We start from the raw sequence: 11,771 nt of genomic DNA, 5'->3' as shown, positions 1-11,771 counted from the left end.
CTCTGGCTCCAAATGACGTCATCAACACAAGGTGGCAGCACTCATATCGGCTTCAATTGTGCACAGTTGCATGAAGTGGAGACGCATCGCCCGACTCTGCATGTCAATAGTGCAGATCATGTGATAAATGAAAAAGTGTTATTTACATAATCATATTCGTATTGAAGAATGAACTATACCAAATGAAGTCTCGCTTCTCTGTTAACTTACCTGGACGGCACATTAGGTGGTGCTTTGAAAAAAGGCACTGAGATGTTTGTGTTGAGATATTAAAAATTATAAGAAAAAGGGGCAAATCATAACAACGTCCTCAAGACTCTTTGAAGGGTTCATCAGCAACCCTCACTAAAGCCCTGCTGTTGTGGCATGGTATCATACTGAAATTTTAGCCCTAAATTTCAACAATAGTCTGGCATGGCAAATTTAGGTTTGCACGGTCTGTAGCTCCTTTGAGGAACAAAGAAGAAGGAGGAGGAGGAGGAGGAGAAAGAAAGCATCCCCTCAATGAGCATTTCTGAATGTGAATCCGTGATGACGGTTGGTTGCGGGGTGCAGCCTGTGATCAGCTCTCAGTGACGCGGTGTGACGGAGGAGGCTGGAGGAGGAGGACGCTGCCGCTCCGCGCAGCTCTCTGACCGTCTCCTCTCGTTCTCTCAGCGGGCGTCGGGCAGCTCAAAGCCGGAGGGATGGAGCCAGCGGGCGCGTACGGCGCCGGGAAGGCCGGGAGCTTCACCTTCGATCCGGTCGCCTTCTTCACGCATCCCCGGACCATCCTGAGACTGTTGTCGTGGGTAAGCCTCCTCTGCAATGTGGACAGACATCAATGGACAGGCCTACCTGTACAACCCCATCACCCCCACCCCCCGTCACCCCCCGTCTCCCTCTCTGTCCCTCTCTCTCGTCCACATTGTCTCCCGCTCTGCTGTGTCTTTTAACCTGTCGCGTCAGGATTAACATAAACCAGTATTTTAATGAAGCGTCTGACGTATCCAAGAGTTTTAATTGGAGCTAGAGGCGCATTAAACAGAAAAGATTTCAGTGCTGCAGCTGCTGGCTGGGGCTCCAGCAGCAGCAGCAGCAGCTTCTCATTATCATATGTTTATCCAGCCCGTGGTGGTTCATCTGGAGCGTCTTTATGTCTCGCCTGAGCTCATGTGAGCGCTTTGTCTTTAGCGGAGTGTGACACCTCTTTGCCGCCTGTCTACTCGGATGCTGTGCGGCTGTGAGTCACCCGATAGCATTTAACGTGTTTGTTTTGTTAACACTTTGGCTTTACTCGCACTAACCCCGTCTCTATAATGTCCTCAATGTCTCTCATGTGTCTCATGATTCAGTTCAGGTCAACGTGATTCGTCATAAGCAGTTTGCCAGCGCAAATTGGCAATCTGCACACATCTCATAGTGAGATAAAATACAGGAGTAAAACCAAATCAAACTGTAGAAAAGGAAGCAGAATTTCAGTTTCATTTAGTTTACGCTTCTACTCCACTATAGTTTGGCTGACACATTTGTAGCTGTGGCCTGATACATAATAAGTTTTTAACTTTTACTGTATTTTGATGTTCATCCTTTTGTACTTTTACTTAAGCAGGATTCTGACTGCAGAACCTGTAAATTAATATTTTTAAATAACATGACATGAAGACCTTAAAACCATGCAAAACCCTAAGCTACTGAGTTCAACAGCCTGACAAACTCTTGCAAAGAAAAGAAAGAAATGAACTTAAATGGACCACAGGGCTAAAACTAACAGTTTATTTTCATTATTGATTATCCTGCAAGTTATTTTCTCAATGAATCTGCTAATTGTTTTCTCTGTAAAATGTCAGGGAAAAAAGCAAAAAAATGTCCCTAACAGTATCCAGATGTTCAGTGACCTAAAACAAAAAGGTAAAAAGCAGCGCAAATCGATAAAGCTAATGTTTACTTTCATTTTTGCAGTTAACAGTACAACAGCAGATTCATTTTCTGTCTGTCAAGTAAGTTTTCCAGCTCCAATGGAGCGAGGCCTTCAGGGGGTCTTGTCTCAAAAGTTTGATAAGTTCGATGTTACGCTCAGATAGCGTTTAGATAAATTAACACTTTATCAAATTATACTCAGACAAACAGACAGACTCGCTTTTGGGGTTCATCTGGTCCTGGTAACTGGAATTTTGTTTTGTGTATTAGAAAAAAACTCAACAGCCAAGAGTGACTGGGAGTGACATCACATCCGTTAAAGAACGAGTCGGATGCTTTCTGTTTGCCACAACACAAGACAGCTTGTTCGTAACGTTATTCAGTCATTGTTGTTATGGCAACATCGGCCGGTCACAAGCAGCACCACTTGATGAACATCACGTTACGTGGTTTTTCACGCCTAACAAGATCATAGCCACATGCCTACGAGCAGCAGTGACACGGTATTGTGTGTACGGCTTACTAAATTGGACACAAAAAAAGACAAAGGTGGAAAAAAACCCTGCAAAACAACAGCTTTCATTTACAGTCGATGCTCTGGACAGCCATCTTGGTTTGTTCTGAGGTCGACCGACAGGATGAGTTAGAATTCTGTCTTCGGGTGGCGTTCAATTTGTCATTTCCAGGCTTGGAAGTTGGAAAACAACTCAGAAAATGGCTTAGCAGTATAAATCGAACTCACAGACCCACAGACCCTCCCTCACAGGGTTTTCTTCCTGACACAGAAGGGTGTTTCTGACGTCTGCTGACGGTGAGGCCTTTGCATTATCCACACTGACACGCTGCTGTTCAGCATTTCTCTGTGGCGGATCAAAGAACCTCTGCAAATAAAGCTAAACCTGCCCGTGGTGCGAATGGGAAGATGTTGTGCAATTTCGGTGAACTGACCCTTTAAGAAATGATGTTTGCTCTGTTTGAACCCCTTTGACAACAATTCACAACAACCAAGTCTGCAGCAGTTTGTAATCGGGGGAAACATCTGTAAATTGCGTGAACTAAACCTTTAAAGGTATTGCACAGCCTCCACATAGAAGAGGAGTATGTCTTTGTATCTGAAAGCAGTGTATGTCCTGGTGTGTGTCTTTGTGGGGCACGTATGAGGAATGAAAGGCATTCGTGCTCCAGTGTGAGCTCATTCTCTCCCACCTGTTAGATGACAGACGAGCCCACGTGTCTCCCCTGGCAGGTTTTCTCCATGGTGGTGTTCAGCTGCATCGTGAACGAGGGCTACATCAACATCGGCAGCGAGCGTTTACTCTGCGTCTTCAACAACAACGCCGACGCCTGCAACTACGGCGTCACTGTGGGCGTGGCCTGTTTCCTCGGCAGCATCTTCTTCCTCATCCTGGACGTTTACTTTCCCTCCATCAGCAGCGTCAGAGACAGAAGACGCGCCGTCCTGCTCGACCTCTTCTTCTCTGGTACATATGCAGCAAAAACAATAAAATATGTAGGCAAAAAAGTCCAAACCCATCAAAAGCCAAGAATATTAAAAGGAAGTTGAAAAATGTTGGGGTTAAAAACATATAACTGTGCCAGATTACAAACAGAATAATAAAGTTTCAGTTATGTAACCTCTGATTTCAGCTCTAAATTACAGATTCAGATTGAATAGTTTGAAGTATGAAGTATAAAGTTCTGAAGTATGTGTCTAAAGTCGAAGAGATTTGAGAAAATAAAAGAAAGGTTTTAAAAAAAGTATTGTTCTGTGTTATCAGGATGAGCTCTCTGATAAAGGTTTTAATAAGACCTTGTCCCACCTTCAGGTCTTGCCAGCTTCCTGTGGTTCGTTGGCTTCTGTTTCCTGGCCAATCAGTGGCAGGCTACCTCCCCAGAAGAGCTGCCATTGGCCCAGGGCTCTGACGCTGCCCGAGCTACCATCGCTTTCTGCTTCTTCTCCATCCTTACCTGGGTGTGTATGCCCACACTTGTGTGTAAACCTCACCTCCCTCTGTGTGTGCGTACGTTCATGTGTGTTCACCATCACGTTCGTGTGTATTGCAGGGTTATCAGTGTCTGCTGGCAATGAGCAGTTTTAAAAGCATCTCCTTCATGGAGGACGAGCAGAGGCTCCTGTCCAGGAGCCCTCCCACCCTCTCTCTAGTCTAACACACACACACACACACACACACACGTACCTGTAAATAACTTACTGATTAAGGGCGTCTCTGTAAATTTGTCATGAAAGGTCAGGTTTTGTAGCAAGTAATGGAAGTTAAATAGTAGAGTAGTAGAATATTGCTGATTCGGAGTAGGACTGGGTAATATGGTTAAAGCCGATATATCAAAATATAGCACAGATGACAGGAAGTACACAATTTAAAAAAAAAAAAATCTGCAGCCATAAATCAGTTTGTGTTTTGTTGTCTGATCATTGAGAGACCATACGACAGATGGACTAACAATGAGTCCAGGCTGTGTTGTACAGCGCTCACACAGATGATTTATAAAAACAGCTGTTTTGTCATAACTCATCGGGGTAATTTTCCTAATCTCCATGTGTCTTCAGACTGTGGTGGAAACACAGACAACAAAACGCTGAGGAAACCTTTTAGTTCTTAGAAAAGTAGTTCCTGGAACTGCTTTTCAAGGAACCAAAGGAAGGAACTGGACATGGTGTCTTTACTATTGGTCGGAAAGGTCAAATCTGATCCACTGACCAGCAGGATAAATTTTAGTGGGGGAAATAAAAGAGCAGCACTTGCATGTCCTGCATTACAACCACTGAGGAAGCCCAGAGCGAGGCCTTTAACCCTGCTCAGGAGCCGACAGGTCAGAATGTGGCTCCGCTGCACAGTTTCCAGGTGTTGATGTGTGTAACCGTGGGGGTGTGAACGCAGCATAGCTGAAAAAGAAGAATTTCTATGTCAGAAAACATTGCCAGTAAGACAGAGACCAAATGATTTACTATCCAGTGATAACTCACTAAAGCCTGTTAAAGTAATCTTACCATAAAATCTATGGCAGCCATTCATCTCGCTGTCAGAGGATGTGAGGAGGTTAAGCTGTTATTGTGTCAAGTGTGCAGTGCAAAAGTCTCTTTTAGTCTGTCAATTTTTTTTTTACAGTAGTCATGTTAAATTAAAATTACGTGTTAAATTATTCCAGGATTCTTCTGTAGAGAATTTATAGCAGCTGCATCATATTTGATTTTGGCTACTCTTTAGAGAATTGATTTTACACATTAAAATTGGTTTACTAGTCCGTTATTTAATGTTATTTAATTTAATTCTTATTAATCTAAGAAAATTTGCCTTAGAAACTGGAGGCACAGAGTTTGAAAGATGAGGTGGTTTACTAAGCTGGAGACAAAATGAATGACAACCCTCTGGAGACCATGACTGTACAGGCATTCATGGTCTGAATACCTGCAAAACAAGTCACGTGCCCATCAGCCTCAGCTGTACTTTGAGTTTGGTGCTAATTAGCAAATGCTAGCATGCTAACAAGCCAGAACTAATAAAGTGAACCTGGTACACCTGCTAAACATCAGTAATGTTAGCATTCTGAGCAGCACGTTAGCACACTGCTGTTAGCATTCTGCCTCACAGAAGAGCTAGCATCCCTTCTGTGACAGTCAGCTGATCTGTAGTTTTAATGCAGAACGATGTGTGACTAGCAGCCGCCACTAATACCTCTGTGTGTGTGTGTGTGTGTGTGTGTTACTAACAGGCTGTGCTGACGCTCAGCGCACTGCGGCGCTTCTTAACTGGCAGCAACAGGAACTTGTTCACATGGCAACAGCTGGATCCTGCCACCAGTAACGCTCGAGCTACACCCTACCCCATCGCCAACGGGGCCACCATAGTCACCACCAACCCCTATCAAGCCCCGCCCTTCACTGAAACCCTGGACCCCCAGAGGCTCACACAGCAGAGACCTATGGCTCCGGCCTTCTAGAGAAGGACAGACAGACAGACAGACAGACGGAAAGAAAAAGGCGTGAGTTGAACAACACTGCATAGGACGCGGGCACGGCCAACTTCCTGCCTCGCTGATCAGCGTCTTTCCGTCCTCCCTTGGGATTGGTGGGATTTTGGGTCATGTGATGTTTGATCTATTTTCAACTGCTGGCTCAGCTTAGACACTGTCTTCTGCTCATGCACACGCTCACTGTCTCTCTCTCTCACACACACACATGTATTGACGCACGCATACACGGCTGTACTTACTCACACCTGGATACAGATATACATGCACACCTGGAAACACATGTATATACACCTGGAAGTCCTCACATACACCTTGACTGCATGTTCATATGGTGAGGTGCAGATTAACATAGATGTAGATCAGTTATGATGCTCCACCTGCCTTACAAAGGGATACAAGGTCTTTAGTGAAGGAAATATGGAGGACAGTGAAGCTGCTTGGCTCCGTTTATCGCCTTCTGTTTCCCTTTAGTCAGTCTGACCAATCACAAGCTGCCCTGCACACCTTTGGCCTCCCATTGGCTGAAGCTGAGACCGACAAGCAGCTTGACCAATAGATTGTGAGAAAATCAATGAGGGTGGCAGAAGTAGCAGAAATTGGTTCATTTTCTTGGCAGGGACATAAAGGCAGAACGGCTTAATGCATTCTGAATGCTGTAGTGTTTCAGTGTGAAATATTCATGTGATTAAATATTTTATTGTGATATGCTGACGTGGTAAAATGAAAAAAAAAAAAAAGAAAAATAAAATCTATTCACCACCACCGCCACCACTAACAGAGCTGTTGGCCTGCCTTTGTTCACATCATCTTTAAATAATTTCCTCTTTGCTTCTTGCAATATGAGAATCTCTTTTTAATACAATTATATATTGAGACCGAGCTGCAAAGATGTGTTAAGCATATTAATCAACAGCTGCCGGAGGACTGTAATTGGATAGGGTACTCACGTTGTGTTGAATTCATTAGCAGCAGCAGGCAGCAGCTGTGTGTTAGCTTTATTTTTGGATCAAGCGGCACATGTTGAAGGATTGCAACCCCACATACCGTGTTCTTTGTTTAACCTCTTTATATAGGGGGAAAGAACAGATTTAGACACAAGGTTATGAAGTCAAATGAAAGTCAGACAGGAAGTGGTTTTATTCCAGCACTGTCCAATAATTTAACTGCAGGTGAGTTTACCGTGTGTCATTCCCTGCTTTCATTCTGCAGAACATTATACAATATTATGAACATTTGCATCATCTGTAGTCGTCATCGTCGTCATAATAAACATCCTATAACGCTGACATCATCCATCCTCATTATCACCAGCTCCAGCAGATAAATTGACATTCAAAAATGTAGAAATTCACCTTTATAATTCTCATCTCATCGCTGCTGCGTTATTAAAATATAATCTTAGCCTACAAAGTTTTACACGCCGTTATATCACCTGAATAAGCCCTTCTGTACACCTGCCTCTGTCTAAATTTCACCCTGCACCCGTCACTCGTACAGTATAATGTCTTCAAACATCAGGAGAGACAGGCCAGTTCCAGCTTCAGACAGCAGGGGGCACTCCAACTCTGAAGACCTCTGATCGCATGCTTGATACTCACCTGCGTCTGAACTACCTCTACCCTGAGAATACTAAGACAGAGAAAAGGAAAGAAGGGGGCGGTGAGAAACCAGACTGGCTGAACATTCAAACGGGTGGGATCAGGAAAAAGCGAGGTAGAAACTATGAAAGCCAAGGTCACACTACACGATTTTAACTAAGAGGCTTTATCAGCAAACTGTTTATTTCTGACTGTCAGGGCCGGGTGGGTCTCTCAAACATCGCAAAGAGTTCAGTGTTTGATCTGACTGTAAAAGATCGCAGCTCCCATTAAGTGAGATTTTGCTCCAGTTGCAACAAGCTGCTGTCCAATTTGTGCTCTGAAGGAATAAGAGCCTGCAGTAATCTGTGTTAGCGTGCAATTACAAATTATGCATTTACATATAAAATTCTTTGTCAGCTTTGACTTTTATAAGATTATCGCTTAAAAATCAGTTTTTGTAAACATAAATTATAATTTGTGCACCATGGAGCACGACAGTAGGACATTTTACTTGAACAGTTGATGATCATAAAACTGAATGAGATGATCGAGCTGAAAAAATTGGTTGGTTGGTCAGTCAATCAACAGAAAATTAATACAAATCCCTTTTGATATTGTGATATATTTAACGTTTTGGGATTTTGGACTTGTGGTGGGACAAAAAATGTTATCTGAAGACATCACCTTCAGAAATTATTTTATAATTATTAGTCCAACAGATCAAATGTCCGGCAAGAAATCAATCTGCAGATTAAAAGAAGCAGATTTGCAGCCCCTTGTTATGTTTGTCAACATGTCTTTGTGCACACGAGCCGATCAGTCAGTTACTCGATCCGTGCAGCACCTTCGGATAGTTTTGTACTCTGACCAAGGCTTGTGGTGCAAGGAAAAGGATGGGAGTGAGGGCAGGAGGAGGAGAGCAAGCAAGGAGGAGGTCAGAGTTTGAGTAAATATAGCAGGGGAATGACTACTATGTCTGAACTAAAGCTAAGACTATGATAGAAGAAAAGGAAATGTATTCTTTTGTGCATCTTGTGTGCAAATAGCACAAAGGGTCATTGAACACATACACGCTCGTACACACACAGTCTGAAAGAGTTCTGCTCAAACACCCTGTGAAAACCTTGTGATTGGATGGGACGAGGCGAGGGGCGGGGCCCAAAACAGGAAACAGGTACCCTTCCTGCTTTGGATTGCGGCTCCTGCCCCTCTTGTGTGCTTCAGCAGCACATCAGGCTCCTTCACTTCAGAGAATAACCAACCAGTGTCACCGAGTCTGTTTAGTCGTCCACAGAACTCCCCTCTGGTTGGTTAGGAGAGAGGGTCATGGCATCAAATGACAGAGTCCGCCTTCGCAGCTCCACACTGCTGTCCATCAGCTGGGTTGCCATAGTGACCGGCTCCTCTCCTGGTGGCGGGCTCATCCTCTGCTTCCTGTTCCTGTCAGACACCGGAGACACCGATTGGCTGAGGCGGCTCCTGTGCTCACCGGGGCTCGGAGAAAGGTGTCTGCTTTTGTGTGAGGGGCTGTGAGGAAGTTGTGTGTGTGAGTGCGTGTGAACAGAACTGTTAATGCGACTGACTTCCTCGTCTGCGTCGTCTAACTGGGGGCTGGTATCGAGGCCGTGGCTGGGGCCAGGGCCGGGGCCAGGGCCAGGGCCGGTCACTCTGGGACTACAGAGCGTTGCTGATAGGGTGGATTCACCACTGGGGACCTTCAGACTGGACAGGCTCTGCGGGTTGACAGAACTCATCTCGACATCTGTTTCTGGCTGCGAGCCACGGACGACCTGCTCAGGTGCATGTTCTTGCCCAGTGGTTTCGCTGTGGCTCCGGCTGTGGCTCCTGCATGAGATGACCCTCTGGGGGTGTGTGTATTTCAGTGTGTGTACACTGGAGGATCGCTGCCGTGGTGGTGTGGGAGAGATGGCTGGCACAGTGAGGTGAGGCTCTGCCAGATCATCAGCTGAGCCGCTCTGATCCAGAGAATCAGAGCGCACAGCCTCCTGCAGACACAAGACACACACGAACACACACACAGACGACACAGTTTTCATGGTGTGCTGTGTTGTGCAAGTAAATTCAACATATTTTACATATTTATAATTTTGTAAAAAATGCATGATGAGATAACTTGGCAATGGCAACAGAACATCAGAATTTGCAACAGAGGCAGTTACAATTTTGATGAAGTTAATCAATAGTGAATATACAACAACATGGATCAAAAGACAAAATGCAGAATGCTGCCGCCTTTTTTCAATCATTTATTGGATTATTTTTTATTTATTTATTTATGTCATTCTAAAGACAAAAATCCTGTGCTTCTGTTTTATTTTATAAGAGTTATACTCCAGCACACAGCAGACCAGGTCTCAAACAGCATCTGAAGAATTAAAGTTTTTGGTTGCTGTAATTTTGGCTTCTGTTCGTACCGGTCATGAAGCAATCACCTCCTCGACCGTAAAACATAAGGGACAAAATCCACAGTCCTGTTCTGCATTCATAATGCATTCATAAAACTAATATGAGGCTTCAGCTGCTGAGCTGCTGAGCCAAATAAAGTGGGTATTTTCTCATATCTGTATACGAGACAGCAGGAGATATTCCTCCGCTGCAGCCCAACAAGGAAACAGTGTCCAGGCAAACACGCAAAAAGAAATTTCATACTAAATACTGTAAGTTTGGAAGATACCCAAATGGTTTGTCTAACTAAAATTGCTGAAGCTTTTTATTAGCTTCAAGAATGCATTAAGAACACAGAACGAGGATTGCAGATCGTACCCGTGTTGTACAGTATAGTCAATCTAGGAAGGTATTTCTGTATGGACGGTATCGAGAAGAGAAACATATGTGCATATAGTCAGAAGAGGAAGAAATGAACGTCATATTAAAATAAAGTAGGATGTTTTATGGTATATTACATTAGATTTTTAAAAGCCCAATGAGAAAAAAATCTCATTAAGCTTTTAAAAATATCCCAGTTGTCCCAAAGCAGAGAAGAGAAGAGACAAGAAGAACACACCTGTCTCCGTAACTGTCTGCTTGCAGTGCGGAAGGATGCTGGTCTCTTCAGGACTGAACTATCTGGAACGTACGAGGGACTCAGCTTGTTTCTGTCTAAACTGTCTTCAGGACTGAGCCAATGAGAAGGACGTCTGCTGGCACTGTAGGTGGGACTCAGTCTGAGTGAGGAATGTCTGTCTATACTATGGCTGGACATGAGTTTAGGTCTGTCCGTGTTGTGGTCTGGATTGAGCCTGTATCCGTCCATACTATGAGTGGAGCTGAGTCTGTGCCTGCTCATTCGACGGGCCGGGCTGAACTTGTATCCATCGATACTATGAGCTGAGTTGAGTCTGTGTCTGTTTATTCTGTGAGCCGGACTAAACTTGTATCCCTCTATACTGTCAGCTGGACTGAGTCTGTGTGAAGAATATCTGTCGATGCTCTGAGAGGTGCTGAGGAAGATCTTTGGCCTCGAGCTGCGTCCAGACCCCAGGGAAGCATGGCTGATGGTTGGCAGAGCCCCTGGAACCTGCAGCAGCGAGCTGCCTCCACTGGAGCCCAGAGACGACATGGAGCCTGCAGGAAGCAATCATATATCAAAGATTATATGGCTGGACTGATAAAATGAAAAGGACAGGATAAGGTACAGCAGTTCTAAAGAAGCACATGTTATGGAAATCAAGAATAGTCTAAACTTTGGATGGATTTTGTTGGTATTATGTAAGTCCAAGTAAAACAAGCTGGTTCTCTTCAGATTCAAGATCCCTTATTTTAGAACCGACAGCTTCTTAGAACCGACGACGTTAATGTGTGTGTGTTGTTCTGCATCCAACGCTCAGCACACCAGTTTAAAGTTAAAAGATCATTTGATGTCTTCAAACTGAAGCACAGAGTCCCTCTTGCTCAACCACAGCCTTCACTAACGTCGTTTGGGACCTCTCTCAGGCACCTAAGATAGCTGAGTGTTGAGATTCATCAAATACAGACACCCTGGTTTGGTAGCTCTGTCTGAGCCACTATTGTTTATTGTTCAGTCTCGTTCCCAGGTCATCTGTATTTGTCGACCTGGGAACGAGACTCAACAATCACCTGGTTTTCTCCACAATCGTTCAATACTCCTTCAGCATGTATTATTATAAGGATTGTCTGTGCGTCCAAAGTCCAGAGCTTATTCCTCTGAGCCATACAGGGCTAACAGCGCCCTACTGTTTTAGGGAATCATTTTTAAATAAAAGAAAATAAATATTTGGATTTTTTGGAAAAAAAAAAAAAATATTTTTTTTTGTCTTT

At 44.1% G+C, this 11,771-nt stretch overlaps 2 protein-coding genes across 3 annotated transcripts in view; one reads left to right on the top strand and one right to left on the bottom strand.

Moving 5' to 3' along the window:
- Window positions 1-227: 227 nt before the first annotated feature.
- On the top strand, window positions 228-6,671 carry LOC124049957 (synaptogyrin-3-like). 2 transcript variants are annotated; one of them, XM_046372125.1, is made up of 4 exons: window positions 228-791; window positions 3,146-3,380; window positions 3,726-3,871; window positions 5,632-6,671. In XM_046372125.1, exons 1-4 carry the CDS (start codon window positions 687-689, stop codon window positions 5,857-5,859), a joined length of 714 nt encoding a protein of 237 aa, XP_046228081.1. In that variant the 5' UTR covers window positions 228-686; the 3' UTR covers window positions 5,860-6,671. The 2 variants fall into 2 exon arrangements, with proteins under 2 accessions (XP_046228081.1, XP_046228089.1); XM_046372133.1 differs by having other exon boundaries at window positions 3,964-5,774.
- Window positions 6,672-6,949: 278 nt separating this feature from the next.
- The window catches only part of LOC124049904 (voltage-dependent T-type calcium channel subunit alpha-1H-like), a 40,168-nt gene continuing 35,346 nt past the window's right edge, over window positions 6,950-11,771 (bottom strand). The window contains exons 35-36 of the mRNA XM_046372020.1: window positions 10,498-11,057; window positions 6,950-9,478 (exon numbers count right to left, since the gene is read on the bottom strand). Of these exons, the coding sequence (XP_046227976.1) occupies window positions 8,753-9,478; window positions 10,498-11,057 (1,286 nt within the window). The 3' untranslated portion in view covers window positions 6,950-8,752. The remainder of the gene's footprint in view (window positions 9,479-10,497; window positions 11,058-11,771) is intronic.

The sequence above is a fragment of the Scatophagus argus genome, chromosome 2, assembly GCF_020382885.2.
Source record: "Scatophagus argus isolate fScaArg1 chromosome 2, fScaArg1.pri, whole genome shotgun sequence".
Taxonomy (NCBI): domain Eukaryota; kingdom Metazoa; phylum Chordata; class Actinopteri; family Scatophagidae; genus Scatophagus; species Scatophagus argus.
Note: the sequence above shows the minus strand (reverse complement) of the source record. Positions and strands in the feature narration are given on the sequence as shown.

What these genes read in the sequence shown, in the direction of transcription:
- LOC124049957 (XM_046372125.1), top strand. Translation starts at nt 687, where the DNA reads ATGGAGCCAGCGGGCGCGTACGGCGCCGGGAAGGCCGGGAGCTTCACC. An exon ending in TCCTGAGACTGTTGTCGTGG is followed by an intron (nt 792 to 3,145) that starts GTAAGCCTCCTC and finishes CTCCCCTGGCAG; the next exon opens with GTTTTCTCCATGGTGGTGTT. An exon ending in TCTTCTCCATCCTTACCTGG is followed by an intron (nt 3,872 to 5,631) that starts GTGTGTATGCCC and finishes TGTTACTAACAG; the next exon opens with GCTGTGCTGACGCTCAGCGC.